This window comes from Mugil cephalus, chromosome 7 (genome assembly GCF_022458985.1).
Source record: "Mugil cephalus isolate CIBA_MC_2020 chromosome 7, CIBA_Mcephalus_1.1, whole genome shotgun sequence".
NCBI classification, from domain to species: Eukaryota; Metazoa; Chordata; class Actinopteri; order Mugiliformes; family Mugilidae; genus Mugil; species Mugil cephalus.
In genome coordinates, this window is record NC_061776.1 from 2600932 (window position 1) to 2619565 (window position 18634).

Below are 18634 nucleotides of genomic sequence, written 5' to 3' on the forward strand. Positions count from 1 at the left end.
CACTTAATCTGTGAAGAGTGTGTCGTTGCAAATGCTATTTTACATAAAAAGAAAATTTGTTACAAAATGATCTAACAACGTTTGAAAACTCAGGTCCATATGCACAATAATCACTTGCTAATAGTTATATTTATTTGCTTACATTCATTTAGCATGCTGGCAATTTTTGTACTAAAACAGTAAAAAAGGCACAGTTTTCATCAATGTCTGTGATTTCTAACAGGCCAGATTCCTGCGCAATCCTATTGCTTTTAACTCACTGTCATTCAGTGTTAGGAGAATATCTCTCCTGCCTCTTAGAGCCAAGTGCTCTAATCAGATCTCACCTTACAAGCTCTCTTAAGAGCCAAGATTCTTTACGAATACCCTTTGTATTTACCAGGATGTACTCTTAATTTTCGGGGGAAACTGTTGAAACATCAAGGTTCTAAGACTGTTGTTAGATTTTGGCCACTAGGGGCAGCTCTCGGCACTAAGAATCTTGAGGAAATTACCCCATGTTTGTCCAGAATGTATCTGAAATCCAAACCTTATATCAACATCTTCGAAAAGAATTAGATCAATTGTCAGGATGACAGCTTTTTACGTGTGTGAGTCTTCATGTGATTCTTTAAATTGCATCTTACAGCGAAGGCTTTACCACATGTGCCACAAGCATACGGCTTCTCACCTGTGTGAGTCCTCATGTGCCGAGTCAAAGTAATATTTTGATGGAAACATTTCCCACATGTCTTGCAAGAAAATGGCTTCTCACCTGTGTGAATCCTCATGTGTGTTGTTAAAGTAGTACTTACAGCGAACCTTTTACCACATGTCTCACAACCATACGGCTTCTCACCTGTGTGAGTCATCATGTGCCGAGCCAAAATACTATTTTTATAGAAACATTTCCCACATGTCTTGCAAGAGGACGGCTTCTCACCTGTGTGAGTCCTTATGTGGTCCGTTAAAGCACCTCTTTGATTGAAGGCTTTACCACACATGTCACAACAGTATGGCTTCTCATCTGTGTGAATCCTCATGTGCTTTGTCAAAACAGTATTTTGACCAAAACGTTTCCCACATATTTTGCAAGAGAACGGCTTCTCACCTGTGTGAATCCTCATGTGATTCAATAAATGATTCCTTTGAATGAAGGTCTTACCACATGTGTCACAACTGTATGGCTTCTCGCCTGTGTGAGTCCTCATGTGACTAGTCAAAGCAATATTTTGACGAAAATGTCTCCCACATATCTTGCAAGAGAATGGCTTCTCACCTGTGTGAGTCCTCATGTGGTCTGTTAAAATACTTCTTTGAGTGAAGGTTTTACCACAAGTGTCACAACCGTATGGCTTCTCACCTGTGTGAGTCCTCATGTGCTTAGCCAACTCACAGTTTTCATGAAAACATTTCCCACATGTCTTGCATGAGAAAGGCTTCTCTCCTGTGTGATTCCTCTTGTGTTTAGCTAAATACGTACATCGAGCAAAGGTTTTATCACATAAGTTACAACTGTACAGCTTCTCACCTGTGTGAGTCCTCATGTGTGTAGTCAAATCCCTATTGTGATTGAAACTTTTCCCACATGTTTCACAGGAATATGGGTTCCCATCTGAGTGAATACTGTTGAGCAAAATCAAATCACTTCCCTTCATTAAACTTTTACCACATGTATTGTAAGGATTCAGTGTCTCACCAGTGTGGACTCTGTAATGTCTCGTCAGTATATAAATGTTCTTAAAGGCTTTTCCACATACGTCACATGTCATGTACTTTGTGTCAGTATCACACTGACTCTCTGACATGGGAGAGCTGCCTACATTGTTACTGTGACGGCTCTTCTTTGGATTCAGCTCCTCTTGATCTGGACTCTCCGCTAAAAGAGAGTTGCGAGAGAAGAATTGGTCACTGTTTGGTTCTGGTTCACTGTACTCACTTTCCTCATCAGTATGAGTCTCGACCAAGGAATCAGTCTCCTGTTTCAGTATAAAATGCTCTTCCCAATGACGGTTGCAGAGTTCCTTATGTTCCTCTTTAATCTGTACAGGTCCTGGTTCTTCCTGTTCCTCTTTAATCTGTATAAATTCTGGTTCCTCATATTCCTCTTTCAACTGTGGGGGCTGTAGATCCTCCTGTTCCTCTTTAATCTGTGGAGGTTCTTGTTCCTCCTGGTCCAAACTAGAGTTCCTCTCCTGGCTACAGAGCTGCTGCTCAGTGAGAACCTCCTCCTTCATGCAGACATGTTGCTGTGGGAGGTCTGAAGGAACAAAGAGACACAGCCTAAGGGATACTCGTGTGATGACAGGAAAACACATCAGAGCAAATATGTTCTAGTTTAAATCCAAGTACCGACTGTAAATGGGAAATGAACTTTTTATTCATATAGTATCTGACTCAGTAACAGCTTTCTACCCATTTGTACTCAAAGTGCTTTACAGTCAGAAAAATATCTACCCATTCGTTCAAACTGTAATCTATAGGCTTGTGAGCCTTGGAGGTACGCATGTGTATGATGTAGTACTAGGAGAAGAAATAAAATCCTCTGTTATGGCTGTAAGTTGAGCAGACGAGCAGCTGAAGGCTACATTTACAAAAAGTCGGGAAAACAATTGGGTTGCACACAGTTTGATGAGAATACACTTATTCTAAAATGTGTATGGTTGTACCGTCCTACGTATCAGTTGTACCTATCAGTAAGAGGTTCTGACATTGGTTCAAGAGGCAAAATTACTTTACGCTAGATGGATAGTTATTACAGGATATACATATACAATATTAATCACGCATTGTTTTGGTCTTACCAGGCTATTGTTTCTAGCCATTGTTAGCACAAACGTTACATTCAGCCTATCTAAAATACTGCCTGCGGCCATCTTAGAAACTCAACTCGGAGGTAGTGAGGAGTCTACGATCTTCTGAGAAGACAATACGACTTCCGAGTACAAAAAGGACGCACCATATGAAGCACCAGGTAACATTTAAAAGTTGCGTATAAAAGAAGTCGCGCCTCTTCAATATAAGACACACAAACACTTCCAACTGAGTCCACTGTGTCTTCTACATACTGTGTGTTTCCATTCATTAGTTAGTTCTTCAGACCATTCTACTTCTACTGACCTGTTTTGTGTAACTTCATCTCCGGTTTCCAGGTGATATCCAGCAGTTTGCCCTGATGATCGACGTCTTCCTCGGACTGGACGACAGTTTTCTCAAATATTTGTTCGGGAGCAGCAGTTATTGGCTTGATGATCGACTCTGAGAAATTCCCATTTGAAAACATTGTTACTGCAACAGCTCAAAAATTTATCTGACGACACGACACAACTGTCTTCAAGCTCAGTACAAACACAAAGAAACGCAACCCTACCACTCACGGGATTTTTTTTTTTTTTTTTTTTTTAAAAATGAGTTTTATTAAAAAAGAAGAAGAAGAAGAAAACACTTCCGCCTGGTGTCCGGCTATAAAGTTCCGTCAGAGGAGGGGAGTTGACATTATGTTCCGCTACATTTTTACATCTCACTTCGGGTCATATCGACAATTTCCTGCAGGAATCATGAACTCTAGATCCCCCGAAGATGAAACAAAAATCAACAAATGGATTTATCTTAACATTTTATACCTGAAGCACATGTGAGAAGAAAACAGTCAAAATAAAAAATGACGTGCCATATGTGCAGCACACAAAGGATTAAAAATATGTTATGACCCATTTTTCCAACATATTTAACACTAATACTAGAGTCAAAACATACACAAAAGATAATGAGGAGATGGATGTTGTTTCTCTTAGTCACTGAATCAGACGCTGTCTCCATCCACCTTGAAGCACTTGTCTGATGAGCTGTTTGTGGATTTCAGCTCAGCTTTCCACAAGGTGTTTCCTTCACTGCTATGGGACAAATTCTCATCCATACAGTGTTGTACAGTGCCAAGGTCCCTTCATGAACACATAAAGCTCACCACCATGCCACTGTAAATGTACTTATTGTTGTATATAAACTCAGACACACTTGCACAATATTTACATGCTGATAGTTATATTTATTTCCTTCCATTCATTTAGCATGCTGGTAATTGTTGCAATAAAATGGTAAAATTGCTCAGGTTCATCAATATCTGTGATTATGTGAATATACTTTATGTGAAAAAAATCGCATGAAAAATCTCCCTACTCCTAACAGATCTCAACTTACAAGCTCTCTTAAGAGCTAGGATTCTGTAGGAATATGTTTTCTCATTAACCAGGATCTACTCTTTCAACTTACCTCCGAAAATAAGTGATCAGTTGTCAGGACGACAACATCTCACTTGTGTGAGTCCTCATGTGCTTCGTTAAAGCAGAACCTTGAGTGAAAGTTTTACCACATGTGTCACAGCTGTACGGCTTCTCACCTGTGTGAGTCCTCATGTGGATAGTCAAAGCACTATTTTGACTGAAACGATTTCCGCATGTCTTGCAAGAGAATGGCTTTTCACCTGTATGACTCCTCATGTGCTTTGTTAAAGTAGTACCTAGAGTGAAGGTTTTACCACATGTGTCACAACTGTACGGCTTCTCACCTGTGTGAGTTCTCATGTGCCGAGGCAAAGCACTATTTTGACTAAAACATTTCCCACATGTCTCGCAAGAGAACGGCTTCTCACCCGTGTGAGTCCTCATGTGGTTCAACAAATATTTACTTTGAGTAAAGGTTTTACCACATGTGTCACAACAGTATGGCTTCTCGCCTGTGTGAGTCATCATGTGCTTAGTCAAAACACTATTCCGACTGAACTGTTTCCCACATGTCTTGCAAGAGAACAGCTTCTCACCTGTGTGAGTACTCATGTGGTATGATAAATGATTACTCTGAGTGAAGGTTTTACCACATGTGTCACAAACATATGGCTTCTCACCGGAATGCGTCCTCATGTGCCTTGTTAAATAAGTACTTTCAATGAAGGTCTTACCACATGTGTTACAACCATACGGCTTCTCACCTGTGTGAGTCCTCATGTGCTTATTCAAATCCCTTTTTTGACTGAAGCATTTCCCACATGACTTGCAAGGATATGGCTTCTCACCCGTGTGAATACTGATATGCGAAATCAAATCACTTCTCTTTGTGAAACTTTTACAACAGTTCTTGCAATGATGAGGTGTCTCATCTGTGTGGAGTCTGTAATGTCTCTTCATTACAGACTTTTTCTTGAAAACTTTTCCGCAGACATCACATATTATAGACTTTTTATCTGTGTCAGTGTCACACCAACTCTCTGACATGAGAGAGTTGTCCACATTGTTACTGTGACATGATTCTCTGTGGTGTCTCCTGTTTGTATTCAGCTGTTTGGATTCACAGTTGTAAGAGAGGAACATGTTACTGTTTGGTTCTGGTTCACTGTGCTCACTTTCCTCATCTGTAGGAGTCTCCATCAAGGAATCAGTCTCCTGCTTCAGTACAAGATGTTCTTCATAATGAATGCTGCAGAATTCCCCCTGTTCCTCTTTAATCTGTGGAGGTTCTGGTTCCTCCTGCTCCTCTTTAATCTGTGGAGTTTCTGGTTCCTCCTGTTCCTCTTTCAACTGTGGTGGTCCCGGTTCCTCCTGTTCCTCTTTAATCCATGGAGATTCTGGTTCCTCTTGTTCCTCTTTAATCCGTGGAGGTTGTGGTTCCTCCTGGACCAGAATGGACTTCCTCTCCTGATTACAGAGCTCCTCCTCAGTGAAAACCTCCTCCATTGTACAGACATGTTGCTGTGGGAGGTCTGGAAGGACAAAAAGACACAGCATAAAAGTTACTAAGGAAAACACATCTGAGCTAATATGTTCTACTTTAAATCCATGTAGCGTTAGCCGTAAATGGCAAATGATCTTTTTTTCATATCGTGTCTTTCTACCTATTTGTACTCAAAGCGCTTTACAGTCAGACACATTTGTTCCCACTGTAATGTACTGGGTTTGTGAGCCTTAGAGGTATGATGTCAGGAGGAGAAGGAAGAAGAAGCATGACAGCGGAGTTTCAACCACCACGAGTTTGTATCTGTGTCTGAAGCGCCTGAGGACAGGAGAGAAAACAGTCCATGTGCCTGGTGGGTTGAGCTGCAAGCTTGTCGCAGACAGTGAGAAAATCCATCAGTATGTGTATGGAAAATACATTCAAGTTGAGAGTGACCACATGCGGCTGGAGAATATCTCCAAAAACCTTTGCACCAAGTTCCCATGAGACTTGAGAGGATGCTGCTTAGGTTGCAAAGATACAGCCTTAGAGTCACATATTGACCAGGAAAGGAAATGCATTATGCACTGAATTGAGCATTCCCCAACAAGAAGAATGAAGAGAAAACTACACAAGTTCAAGGGAGCAACAGCGGAGGACCCTGAAATCCAGTTATTGAATCTGTTTACATTACATTAAGAGGTCGGCCAGATAAAAAAAAGGTAAAAAAGTCATGTACCAAAAGAAATTCAGCCCTATTGGGCATTTAGAGATAAAACCACACACGTCTGGGCTGATGTTCAAAGCAGCAAAGATCATTTTCCCATCAGTTGAGAAAAAAAATGCCAAACAGAAACAACATTTTTAAGTGCAAAAGATGAGCAAGAAAATTACAGAAAATTGGGAATTCAGGCGTGGCACAGCCATCCATTCCTGGTGATGCTCAATCAAAGCGAGAGGAGGACGTTTGAAGATACAGATGTTTGTATGACTCATGTTTGTAATATTTTCAAGTTAAAAATGTTAAAAGTGAAGCAAACATTAACCAGACTGGCAGTAAAGACACAGCGCCGTCTAGTGTTGGGGTGGCGTTGCTACAGAGCGATCTAGATTATGTGTTTCCATTCACTCGTTAGTTCATTCAGACTGTTCTACTCGCCTATTTTGTGTAACTTTATCTCGGGTTTCCAGGTGATATCCAGCAGTCTGTGCTGACGATCGATCTCATCCTCGGACCGGACGACAGTTCTTTCAGAGGATCCGAATATTTCTTCAGGAGCAGCAGTTACTGACTCAATGATAAAACTCTCAGCTAAAGACATTGTTACTTCAACAGCTGAAATATTTATCACCACACACAGAGAAGCACAACAACACTACTAACGGGTTTTTTAAAAAAACAAAAAACCAACCACTTCTGCGACGTGTCCCAGATTAAAGGTCCGCCAGGGTAGAGTCAACAATTTGTTCCGCTACGTTTTAAAATCTCACTTAGGATCATATCGTCAATTTCCTTCAGGAATTTTATCTTTAAATTCCCAAAAGATAAAAATAAATAAATAAATCAACAAATGGTTTTATCTTAACGTATATATTATGTTAATTGATGACATTGTTTTTTGCTTCATATTTAGGTTTAAGAAGACCACTTCTTTTTTTTCTGTATTAAATCCAAATGTATTCTTCAAAGCAGTTCATTTTCTGCTGATTTACTCCTTAACTGTCACCCTGAAATACCTCCATTTGGAACATAAGATGCTCAGCATGGACGACAAATAACTTTGGAAATTAGTAAAATTGCTTTTTCATCAGTAAGGACGCCACACGAAAACACATGTGAGAGGCTGGTATTCTCAACTCATCAAAAGAGTCAAAATATGAATATACACGTGTGTGTGTGTGATATGTGCAGGACACAGAAATGATTAACATTGTACTATGTTACTACCCATGGTCCAACATATTTAACACTGGAGTCTTTTTTCATGAATAAAAACACTCACAAAACAAAACATAAATGAGGAGATGGATATTATTTCCTTTAGTCCCACTCCGCCAAATATATGCAGATATGACACAAACAATAATGACTTCTACTGCATCGGCCAAAAGGCCAAGAACCACTGCACGCCATGACCATCACCCCGTTGCCCAGACACCTTAAGGATTTAACAGAGCCACTATGCTGCAGTCCGCCTGAAGATCAAACAGACCTGGGGGTGGTCGACTTTGCTTGTTTGTTTGATTTCGTGGAATTTACCGTTAATATTCCTGCGGAAAATTGATGATATGGCCCAAAGTGAGATTTTAAAATGTAGCGGAACACAATGTTGACGCTATTACTCTGACGGACCTAGTGTGACACCAAGAGGAAATGGTTTGTTTTTTTGAAAAGCGTGTGTGGACTGAGCTGGAAGGTGATTGTGTTGTGTTGTCGTGTCCCAAATAAATAGACTAGCTGTTAAAGTAACAATGTCTTTAACTGAGAGCTTGACAGAGTTGATCATCGAGCCACTAACTGTTTTTCCTGAAGAAATATTCGGACACTTGGAAAGAACTGTCGTCCAGTCCGAGGGAGAGATCGATCGTCGTCGCAGACTGCTGGATATCACCTGGAAACCAGAGATAAAGTTACATAGAATAGGTGAGTAGAACTAGAATGATCTGAACCCACCCACCTACCTTCGCCAGTCAATCCGTTTACATGCACGTGAAAAAACGAATTATTGCCTCAATCGGATTATAACAGGAAAACTTAAGTGCATGTAAACACGTTACTCCCATTAAAATCCTTCACTCTTCTTCTTCCTCCTTCACTTCTGACATCATATATTGTAGAGGCTTGAAAGCCGACTTCTTCCATGCGTAACATTTAAATGTTCGTCAGTTCAATTTACAGTTATAACACAGAATCCTCTTTCTTGTCTCTTGGTTATTCCTGTCATCACATCAGTAACCTTTAGGCTGTGTCTCTTTGTTCCTTCAGACCTCCCACAACAACATGTCTGTACGGAGGAGGAGGTTCTCACTGAGCAACAGGTCAGTAACCAGGAGAGGAACTCTAGTCTGGACCAGGAGAACCAGAACCTCCAGAGATTAAAGAGCAACAGGAGGAACCAGGACCCCCACAAATTAAAGAGGAATATGAGGAACCACAGCCCCCTCAGTTGAAAGAGGAACACGAGGAACCAGAACCTCCACAGATTAAAGAGGAAGAGGAGGAACCAGAGCTCCCACAGTTAAAAGAGGAACACGAGGAACCAGAACCTCCGCAGATTAAAGAGGAAGAGGAGGAACCAGAACCTCCGCAGATTAAAGAGGAACAGGTGGAACTCTACTGCAGTCACAAAGAAGAACATCGTGTACCGAAGCAGGAGACTGATTCCTTCATAGAGACTCCTACTGATGAGGAAAGTGAACCAGAATCAAATAGTGACCAGCTCCTCTCTCACAATTCTCCTGTATCTGAGAGCCCAGATCAGGAAGGAAATAGAAATCCAGAGCTAAATCCAAAGAAGAGACGTCCCAGAGACACAAGTCAAAGTAAAAATGTAGACAACTCTCCCATGTCAGAGAGTCAGTGTGATACTAATACAAGTCGAAAGTCTGTAACACGTGACATTTCTGGAAAAGCCGTTAAGAGCAAGTCTACAATGAAAAGACGTTACAGATTTCATACAGGCACAAATAAGACACCTCATCATTGCAACACATGTGGTAAAAGTTTCACGTACAGGAGTAATTTGATTTTACACACCAGGACTCACACAAGTGAATATCCGTACTGTTGTGACACATGTGGGAAAACCTTCAGGCAAAGATATAGTTTAACTGAGCACATAACAACTCACACAGGTGAGAAGAAGTACGGTTGTGACTTATGCGGTAAAACCTTTAATCGATGCGGTAATTTACACAAACACATGAGGATTCACACAGGTGAGAAGCCATACAATTGTGACATATGTGGTAAAACCTTTTCTGAAAGTAGTCATTTAACGAAGCACAGAAGAACGCACACAGGTGAGAGGCCGCACAGTTGTGACATATGTGGTAAAACCTTTACTGAACGAAGTAATTTTAAGAAACACAGGAAGACTCACACAGGTGAGAAGCCCTACGGTTGTGACACCTGTGGTAAAATCTTCAGTCGAAATACTCATTTAACTCGGCACATGAGGATTCACACAGGTGAAAAACCGTATTTTTGTGACACATGTGGTAAAACCTTCAATCGAAATACTCTTTTAACAAAGCACATGAGGACTCACAGAGGGGGGAAGTTATCATCCTGAAGTTTCTGTAGGGAGAAAGTCTCTGGGAAGTGGAGATTGAAATAATCTTTTCAGAATTTGTTGTTTGTCATTTTTGATGCAAAGATCTAATGCAATTATTCTGATATCAAATAATATCAGATATTATTCTAATATCAAACCTGGACAGTGAACAGATGGAAGGTTGACATCTAAGTTTACAACAGGATTTGGAGAGTACCACACAATCAGGAGCCACAGGACAAGGAGATGATAAAAACAACCAGATTGTGTTGTAATGGCAAAGAATTGAATTTTGGAACACACAGTTGATCATAATTTGTTTTGTCATTATTAGTACTAAAAACACTGCTTCCTGTCAACTGGCATCTTCTCTTTTTTCTGACCTATACTTTGATGTTTTTAATTTCATCACATTTTTCTACATATATTTTTTTTTAAGAAAATTCTAATAAAAACTTAGCTATCCAAAACTACACGAATACGTATGTAATATTTTCATTATTAATAATGAGCAATATTGTTGATTTAACTGAAACACTTGTGACGGTTTACTTCATCTTGAGTTGATCCCGTTTAACAGGGCATTTACCCTCTACTGGTCAAAGGGCAGAACTACAACACATCAAGTCAATCTTTACCTGTATGCAGTAGATAATACAGACGAACTACAGAATAAGGGCGTATTTAGTCCGCTTGAAACGGACCCTTTCTCTGGTCCGGACTTTTTGGGTAGGTGTGAATACAAATCAGTGGACTCTGGTGCGGACCAAACAAGTGAGCCGAGACCACCTCTGCAGTGACTCAGTTCACTTGTTTTGTCCGCACCGGAGTCCGTAACGAACCCTGCTCCGCTTCGTTTGTCCCGCGAATGCAATCCGAACCTTTTCCGAACCAAATGCAACATCAACGTAAGCGAACGAACTTAATATAATCCATTCGCGCACGTGTCCAAAGGAAAAATAAGGGACAGTTTCATCTGCAAAAACAAGAAAAAAAAAAAAATGTGCAATCATTGCTAACTAGTATACCAGGAACAAAAAGGTTACAAAAAATGTAGTGATCGGTTGTTTCATTCATTCATTCATTCGTATTTTATACAAAGAATGAGCCGTGGGTCAAAGTGGGGCATGGAAGAGAGCACTGCCTCTTCGATATATGGTCGGAGGAGAGCATATGTCAGCTGCTTGATGCACAAAAATGCCTATGTCCACGGCCAAATTGCCAACAGAATGTGCAAGGCAGGCTTTACCTGGACTCAGACTCAGTGTCGGCTTAAAGTGAAAAAAATTTCGCCAAAGATCCCGCCAATCATTTTTATCCAGTGACTGGGCAGCTACAGGACACACTGGGTTTGTTTACAATGTTGGTCCACTTGTCAAAAAATGCAATGTGAATACAACCAAAACCGGACCAGAGCAATGCGAAACAGCAGGTTAATGACAAGGTGGTGAGGCTCTCAATGACACTGTAATAAAAATTCCATAGAATGTCTTTGCCTAACTTTAAATGAGTTTCTTAGGGAGGTGTTGCCGTTACTGACACCTCCTGAGAGTCTCTTCTATATGTAAATTGAATAACAGCACAAGATGCTGGAACTGCTGGAAATTTCAGGTCAAGCTCATTTGGATGGGTTCTGTGTCACACATTAAAGTTAAGTCAATCCCCAAATGGGAAAACTATCGCTAAAAATAATTAGGAAGAACTCAACACACCTGCCAACGGATAGACTTCAATTCTTTAAATACCATCAAAGGGGAATTGCTGGAATTGATTTTAGTGAAATGGATTTATTTCATTTCTTACTCTATAACTATTCACAACAGAGTAAAAGTACTTCAACTTCAAAGTAAAAGATATACATACAGAAGAGCAGAAAAAATTATCACTTTATTCATGTTTATTTGGAAAATCACATATTTACAATCACATAAACAGTTTGTTTCAAGTCACTTAAAACCGAGTGTCGCAGTTCCAGACATGTATTTCAAATACCCTCTGTCAACAATTTATTTCCCAACTGTGGGGGAAAAAATGTTGGTGAGAAAACTAAAATTAAGTCCTGGAATAATTCCTCTTGGTCTGTGTCACCTGTAAAATTGGGAAGTGCAAAAATTTGATGACATCCAGAACATATTGAAACATCAGGGAAAAAAAATAAGAAGACTCCAGTCGACAGGAAGCAGTGTTTTTAGTGTTTACAATACACCAAAAAGAACTTCACTGATCACCACTACTTCAGTTTGACTTCACAATGAGAAAAATAGTCTCTTCCTGTAAAACTAGATCTTTGTTTTTGGAAGATTCACCACATATCCACCGCAGTTTATCAGCCTCCAATTGAATGTGCAGTCTGATTAAAAACAAATTTCATAAACCAACCTCACTGAGTTTGACATGCGGTAAAGTCACTGTTGTTTTGTCTCCTGCAAACTTTAGGTGAACAAACTAAGTTGGTCCCTAAAGTGGTCCTCTCCAAATCCAAATTAGATGATCGTCCCAGGCAGAGGGACTATTCACCTGTGTGAATCCTCATGTGTCTCTTGAAATTATTACTTTGATTGAAGGATTTTCCACATGTGTTACAATCATACGGCTTCTCACCTGTATGAGTCCTCACGTGCTTATTCAAAGCACCAGTGTGACTGAAACGTTTCCCACATGATTTGCAAGGATATGGCTTCTCACCTGTGTGAGTCCTCACGTGCACAGTCAAATCACTATTTTGAGTGAAACGTTTCCCACATGTTTTGCAAGGATATGGTTTCTCACCTGTGTGAATCCTGGTGTGTAAAATCAAGCTGCTACGCTGTGTGAAACTTTTACCACATGTGTTACAATGATAAGGCGTCTGAGATGGGTGAAATCGGTACCGTCTCTCCATTAAATGCTTGTACTTAAAGGTTTTTCCACAGTCAGTATCACTCTCACTCTCTGACATGGAAGAGCTGTCGACATTGTTTTCTGTGACTTGTGTCTCTGTGATGTCTCTTCTTTGGATTCAGCTCTGAATTTCTGGTTGATCCTGAGTCTACACGTTTCCTTCCATACTGATCTGGCCTCTCAGCTACAGGAGAGTTGTAAGAGAGGAGATGATCACTGTTTGGTTCTGGTTCACTGTGCTCACTTTCCTCATCAGAAGGAGTCTCCATCGAGGAATCGGTCTCCTGGTTCAATACAAGATGTTCTTCCTGCTGAATGCTACAGAGTTTCTTCTGTTCCTCATTAATCTGTGGAGGTTCTGGTTCTACCTGGTCCAGACTGGATTTCCTCTCCTGGTTATAGAGCTGCTCCTCAGTGAGAACCTCCTCCTCTGTATAAACATGTTGCTGTGGGAGGTCTGAAGGGACAAAGAGACACAACATAAAGGTAATGTGATGACAGGAAAACACATCTGAGCAGATATGTTTTACTTTAAATCCATGTAGCATTGGCTGTGTTAGTTAGCCTCTTAGCGTGTTATCAACCTTCTAGCTGAGTCTCTTTCCCTGTGTCTTCTTCATACTGTTTGTCTCCATTCATTACTTCATCCAGATCATTCTGGTTCTACTCACCTATTCTGTGTAACTTTATCTCAGGTTTCCAGGTGATATCCAGCAGTCTGCGCTGTCGATCGATCTCTTCCTCGTACTGGACGACAGTTCTTTCAAAGAGTCCGAATATTTCTTCAGCAGCAGCAGTTAGTCGCTCGATGATCAACTCTCTCAAACTCTCAGCTGAAGACATTGTTACTTCAACAGCTCAAATTTTTTTTAGGCATACGAAGACACGACACAAATGTCTTCCAGCTCAGTCCACACACGCAGAAACACAACCACGCCACTAACGGGTTTTAAAAAGCAAACCACTTCCGCCTCTTGTCTCACTATAAAGTTCCGTCAGAGGAACACACATACACATAGGTGACAACTTGTCACCTATGTGAGTCTTCATGTGCCTTGTTCAATCAATATTTTGAGTGAAGGTTTTACCACATGTATCACAAATGTACAGCCTCTCAACTGAAACGTTTCCCACTTGCTTTGCAGGGATATGGCTTCTCACCTGTGTGAATACTGGTGTGTAAGGCAAAACCACTTCTCAAAATAAACTGGTCTTAAACTGGTTTCAGTGACGGAGAAATGTTCGAATTAATTTATCACTTTAAATATGAAACAGAAAAAATGTATGTATAGATATTAAATTAAACAATTAAATAATAAGTGGTTGTTTGTCTTTAGGGAATTTAGAATGCAGGAAAACTGATGATATGATCCGAAGTGAGATTTAACAACGCAGCGGAACACAATGATGACTCTCCTTCTCTGACGGAACTTTATAGTGGGACACCAGTCGGAAGTGTTTTTTTTTTCCTTTCTTTTCCAAACTCGTGAGTAGTGTTGTTGTGTTTATGTTTGTGGACTAAGCTGGAATAAGGCTGTGTCGTGTCTTCGTGTCCCAGATAAATATTTGAGCTGTTGAAGTAACAATGTCTGGAGGCGAGAGTTTGAAAACATTGATCATCGAGCGACTAACTGCTGCTGCTGAAGAAATATTCGGACTATTTGAAAAAACTGTCGTTCAGTACGAGGAAGAGATCGATCGTCATCGCAGGCGGCTGGATATCGCCTGGAAACCAGAGATAAAGTTACACAGAATAGGTGAGTAGAACTAGAATGATCTGAATGAACTAACTAATGAATGGAAACACGCAGTTTGGAGAAAACACAGAGGAAAGAGACTCAGCTAGAAGGTTGATAACATGCTAAGAGGCTAACTAACACAGCCAACGCCACATGGATATGCTGTAAACCGGAGATGGAATTATTGAACTGAAAGTATTTGATGCTGTTATGCATACAAAATAAACAGGTGCAGCTTCACACACGCACACATTGGGCCAATATATGCCAATCTCTAATTTAAACTAGAATGTATTTGTTCCAATGGGTTTTCCTGTCATCACATCATTTTGCTGTGTCTCTTTGTCCCTCCAGACCTACCACAGCAACATGTCTGCACAGAGGAGGAGGTTCCCACTGACCAGCAGCTCTGTAACCAGGAGAGGAATTCCAGTTTGGAGGAACCTGAACCTCCACAGATAAAAGAGGAACAGGAGGAACCAGAACCTCCACGGATAAAAGAGGAACAGGAGGAACCAGAACCTCCACAGATTAAAGAAGAACAGGAGGAACTCTGCAGTATTCAGCAGGAAGGACATCTTATACTGAACCAGGAGACTGGTTCCCCAGATCACATAGGAAGCAAGCATGTAGACTCAGGATCAACAACAAATGCAGAGCTGGATCCAAAGGAGAGACGTCACAGAGACGCAAGTCACACTAGCAATGTAGACAACTCTCCTGTGTCAGAGAGTCAGTGCGGTACTGACACAGGTAAAAAGTCTGTAACATGTGATGTCTGTGGAAAAGTCTTTAAGTACATGCATTTAATGAAGAGACATTACCGATTTCACACAGGTGAGACACCTTATCATTGCAACACATGTGGTAAACGTTTCACGCAGAGTAGCAGTTTGATTTTACACACCAGGATTCACACAGGCGAAAAGCCATACGGTCGCAAAGCATGTGGTAAACATTTCAGTCAATATAATGATTGTCATACAGGTGAGACGCCATGTGGTTCTGATACATGTGGTAAGACCTTCACTCAAAGTAATAACTTAAAGAAATACTTGAGGACTCACGCAGATGAGAGGCCGTACCTTTGTAAAGTATGTGGTAAAACATTTATGAACTGGTCATCAGTTCGAGATCATATGATAATCCACTCAGATGATAAGCCATTCTCTTGTGAGACATGTGGGAAACGTTTCAGTCAGAATTATCCTTTGACTCTGCACATGAGGATTCACACAGGTGAGAAACCGTTCCCTTGCAAAGCATGCGGGAAACGTTTTAATCAAAGTGGTTCTTTGAATAAGCACATAAGGACTCATACGGTGAGAAGCCATATCGTTGTCACACATGTGGCAAGACCTTCAATCAAAGTAATAATTTAACACGGCACATGAGGACTCACAGAGGTGGGAAGTTATCATCCTGAAATTTCTGTGGGAAACAATGTCTGGGAAGCTGAGCTTGAAAAGCATGTCATACTGTAGCAGACAGCTGATCTAATTATTCTCTGAGTTGAGGTAATAAACTACCAACATTGTAAACATATTAACATTTAATTTGAAGAAGACAAATGAGACATTTTTGGTAGTTGATTGCTGTCTGGGCATAATATGCACTTTCAATAAATGGAGGGCATGTTATTTCCTTCTCCCTCCTCCTGTACAATAAGTACAGGAGTAAATAAGCCCGAACTCGAACTTTTTCGTTATAGTGTACACAGAACATTTCATTTTTGCAACTGATCAAAACATAGCACGTACAAATTAACAAACAACAATGCCTTTTCTGTCACTTTCCCATTTCTCAGTCTATAGAAGTGCTCTGAAATCACTGGCTGCTGCCAAGCCTTTTCTTGCAACACCTGTAAACAAAACAACCATAAAATCACTTAAAATTAGTAAATAAATCGAAGACTAATCTGTCATTTATGTTCAACTACAAATATTAATTTTATCAATCCAAATTTCCTACATAAAACACCTGAATCTCTTGGCTCTTTGGACATCTGATCTCTCTCCTCATCTTCATCAGAACTGTCGTCACTCTCTGAAAATGGCTTCCTTGTCTTCATCTCTGGATGAGTCTGAATGTGAAGAGCTTGCAGTGATATCCCCCTTCACTCTCATACTCCCTTCCATCCTTGTACTTGCATTTCTTTTCCCATAAAAAATACCCAGCCAAAATAGCCAAATTTGAAATAACTATTGAAATATTCAAGTATAAAAATCTGTTCTATTGTTGTAATGTACAAACAAGTGCATGACATGAATTAGCCTAACAACCACCAAGCCACTGTGCCACCCTCAAACACACATGTAGAATATAAATGTTGAATGAGTGGAGCACTCAAGATGAAACATTTCTTTTTTTGCTCTCGCTCTTTTGTTGTGTGTGTGTAAACAGTGCTGTTATAATGTCTTTATGTTGGTTTGTTATTCAAAAAGTTATGTTTTAATGTTATAAAATACATGTTCAAAATACACCTTTCTATGTGTTTTTCTTGTAATTCTTATACATAGACTTATTGGACTTAGTTTAACCACTGTACTGTCTTCTGCAGAATTGCTTTTTTAAATTTTTTATTGCTTCAAAATGTGTTTACTTTCCGCATATTCCTCATTAATATTTCCAGCTCCACCAGGGAGAAATAGGAAGATGGAGGCTTTTTTACACCTGTTGCCATGGTGAGTCATGTTTTCTGTGTTTCATTGATAAGGTCCTTTTAAAACCTCATGCATGAGCTTTACTCGGGGTAACTTTAACTTGGAGTTGATTGAACTAACACTCATCACCTGTTCTGAAATGGAAAACTCTGAGTTTTACAGCACAGAGTTAGTCTACTCAGAGTTAACGTTTTGACCTTCTGAAACAGACCCAAGGTGTGGCCAAATCAACCCCTTTCACAACGGTTGGCCAGACTCTCCAGGAAGTAGTCGGCAATCGAAAGAATACTGGCAGAGTGAACACAGAGGGGTCGCCATTGTTGAGCCTCAAAAACAGGAAGGCCAGAATACAGTTTGCCATACAACATTGGGAAAAGCCTTTACAGTTCTGGAACAATATCCTATGGACAAGTGAAACAAAGATCAACTTGTGTCAAAGTGAGGGGAAGAGAAGAGTATGGAGATGGAAATGAACCGTTCATGAAAACGTGATATTTTAGGAGTGACCACTTGCTTGTGTGTGTATATGTCTGGCAAACAGATGGAAAGGAGCTGTCCAGTGCTGAAGTATAGTAATCATAATAATAATAATAATTGGTTTTATATAGCACTTTTCTAAATACCCAAAGATGCTTCACGTTGAATACATCATTCATTTGCTCACACAGTCACACCCTGGTGGTGGTAAGCTACCTCGATAGTCACAGCTGCTTTGGGGCAGACTGACGGAAACATGGCTGCCAATCCACACCTACAGCCTCTCTGATCACCAAACATCTCACAATCAGACAGACATGGACAGACTCGTCAAGGTGTGTTCTAAGATTACTGGACTCCTGGCTCCTTCCACTGTCCGATCTGTAAGACCCAGAAGAGGAGAGGGACCTTTGTTCCAAACACTATTCTCCTCCTAAGGGGTTACAACAACTAAAGATTTGCAGTTTGTGCAGTATTCTCTCATGTGTAATGAAACAATGGCACTACTATGCATCTCGACTCTTTCTGTTACTGTCTGCAGGGTAGTTTTGCCCACCCACTTTTGTATATTTCTTCCCTTGCTCTTTAATTTTATCTACCGCTCTTCTCCCTCCTAATTGCCCCTAAAAAAAACAAAACAATTCTGATTCTGTCTGTCTGCAGTCCACTCCTGGTTCAAAAAGCAGACTGGCTCACTTCAGCCATTCTGAATCCTACATTCAGTATTAGAGCAGGAAAAAAACAGCACTACCAGTGTTCTGTGTATGGAGACGGAGCAGTTGAAGTGGATGATGATGCTAACAGGAATAAGAACTTTGCACTGCGGTACTTCTTTCCAGTGTGTCAGTGTTTGACTTGTTTTACTGTGGATACATGAGTCCTGTTAGATGTCAACTCAACATGAAGTAAACTGTCA

At 40.4% G+C, this 18634-nt stretch overlaps 5 protein-coding genes across 6 annotated transcripts in view; 3 read left to right on the forward strand and 2 right to left on the reverse strand.

The window, feature by feature from the left end:
- Positions 1-17058, forward strand: part of LOC125010993 (zinc finger protein 569-like) — a 19541-nt gene extending 2483 nt beyond the window's left edge. The window contains exon 3 of the mRNA XM_047589977.1: positions 16008-17058. The gene's annotated coding sequence lies outside the window, so the exon portion shown is untranslated. The remainder of the gene's footprint in view (positions 1-16007) is intronic.
- LOC125010919 (gastrula zinc finger protein XlCGF57.1-like) lies at positions 9-3474 on the reverse strand. The gene is made up of 2 exons (XM_047589868.1): positions 3100-3474; positions 9-2239 (listed from the first exon to the last, which is right to left on the reverse strand). The coding sequence occupies exons 1-2, from the start codon at positions 3260-3262 to the stop codon at positions 567-569; spliced, it is 1836 nt and encodes a 611-aa protein (XP_047445824.1). The 5' UTR covers positions 3263-3474; the 3' UTR covers positions 9-566.
- On the reverse strand, positions 3619-7109 carry LOC125010952 (zinc finger protein OZF-like). Its single transcript, XM_047589916.1, has 2 exons — positions 6842-7109; positions 3619-5731 (listed from the first exon to the last, which is right to left on the reverse strand). Exons 1-2 carry the CDS (start codon positions 7002-7004, stop codon positions 4272-4274), a joined length of 1623 nt encoding a protein of 540 aa, XP_047445872.1. The 5' UTR covers positions 7005-7109; the 3' UTR covers positions 3619-4271.
- Positions 8057-10318, forward strand: LOC125011041 (zinc finger protein 239-like). 2 transcript variants are annotated; one of them, XM_047590031.1, is made up of 2 exons: positions 8057-8326; positions 8669-10318. In XM_047590031.1, the coding sequence occupies exon 2, from the start codon at positions 9249-9251 to the stop codon at positions 9975-9977; it is 729 nt and encodes a 242-aa protein (XP_047445987.1). In that variant the 5' UTR covers positions 8057-8326; positions 8669-9248; the 3' UTR covers positions 9978-10318. The 2 variants fall into 2 exon arrangements, with proteins under 2 accessions (XP_047445987.1, XP_047445988.1); XM_047590032.1 differs by having other exon boundaries at positions 8669-9236.
- LOC125010605 (zinc finger protein with KRAB and SCAN domains 8-like) lies at positions 14273-18447 on the forward strand. The gene is made up of 3 exons (XM_047589357.1): positions 14273-14596; positions 14933-15900; positions 18382-18447. Exons 1-3 carry the CDS (start codon positions 14425-14427, stop codon positions 18445-18447), a joined length of 1206 nt encoding a protein of 401 aa, XP_047445313.1. The 5' UTR covers positions 14273-14424.
- The last annotated feature ends 187 nt before the right edge of the window (positions 18448-18634 follow it).

Excerpts from the sequence above, each read along its gene's own strand:
- LOC125011041 (XM_047590031.1), top strand. The coding sequence starts at position 9,249 with ATGTCAGAGAGTCAGTGTGATACTAATACAAGTCGAAAGTCTGTAACA.
- LOC125010919 (XM_047589868.1), bottom strand. The coding sequence starts at position 3,262 with ATGTTTTCAAATGGGAATTTCTCAGAGTCGATCATCAAGCCAATAACT. Across the intron at positions 2,240-3,099 it reads GATGAAGTTACACAAAACAG|ACCTCCCACAGCAACATGTC; the intron begins GTCAGTAGAAGT and ends TTGTTCCTTCAG.
- LOC125010605 (XM_047589357.1), top strand. The coding sequence starts at position 14,425 with ATGTCTGGAGGCGAGAGTTTGAAAACATTGATCATCGAGCGACTAACT. Across the intron at positions 14,597-14,932 it reads GATAAAGTTACACAGAATAG|ACCTACCACAGCAACATGTC; the intron begins GTGAGTAGAACT and ends TTGTCCCTCCAG. Across the intron at positions 15,901-18,381 it reads AGCACATAAGGACTCATACG|TCCACTCCTGGTTCAAAAAG; the intron begins GTGAGAAGCCAT and ends GTCTGTCTGCAG.
- LOC125010952 (XM_047589916.1), bottom strand. The coding sequence starts at position 7,004 with ATGTCTTTAGCTGAGAGTTTTATCATTGAGTCAGTAACTGCTGCTCCT. Across the intron at positions 5,732-6,841 it reads GATAAAGTTACACAAAATAG|ACCTCCCACAGCAACATGTC; the intron begins GCGAGTAGAACA and ends TTGTCCTTCCAG.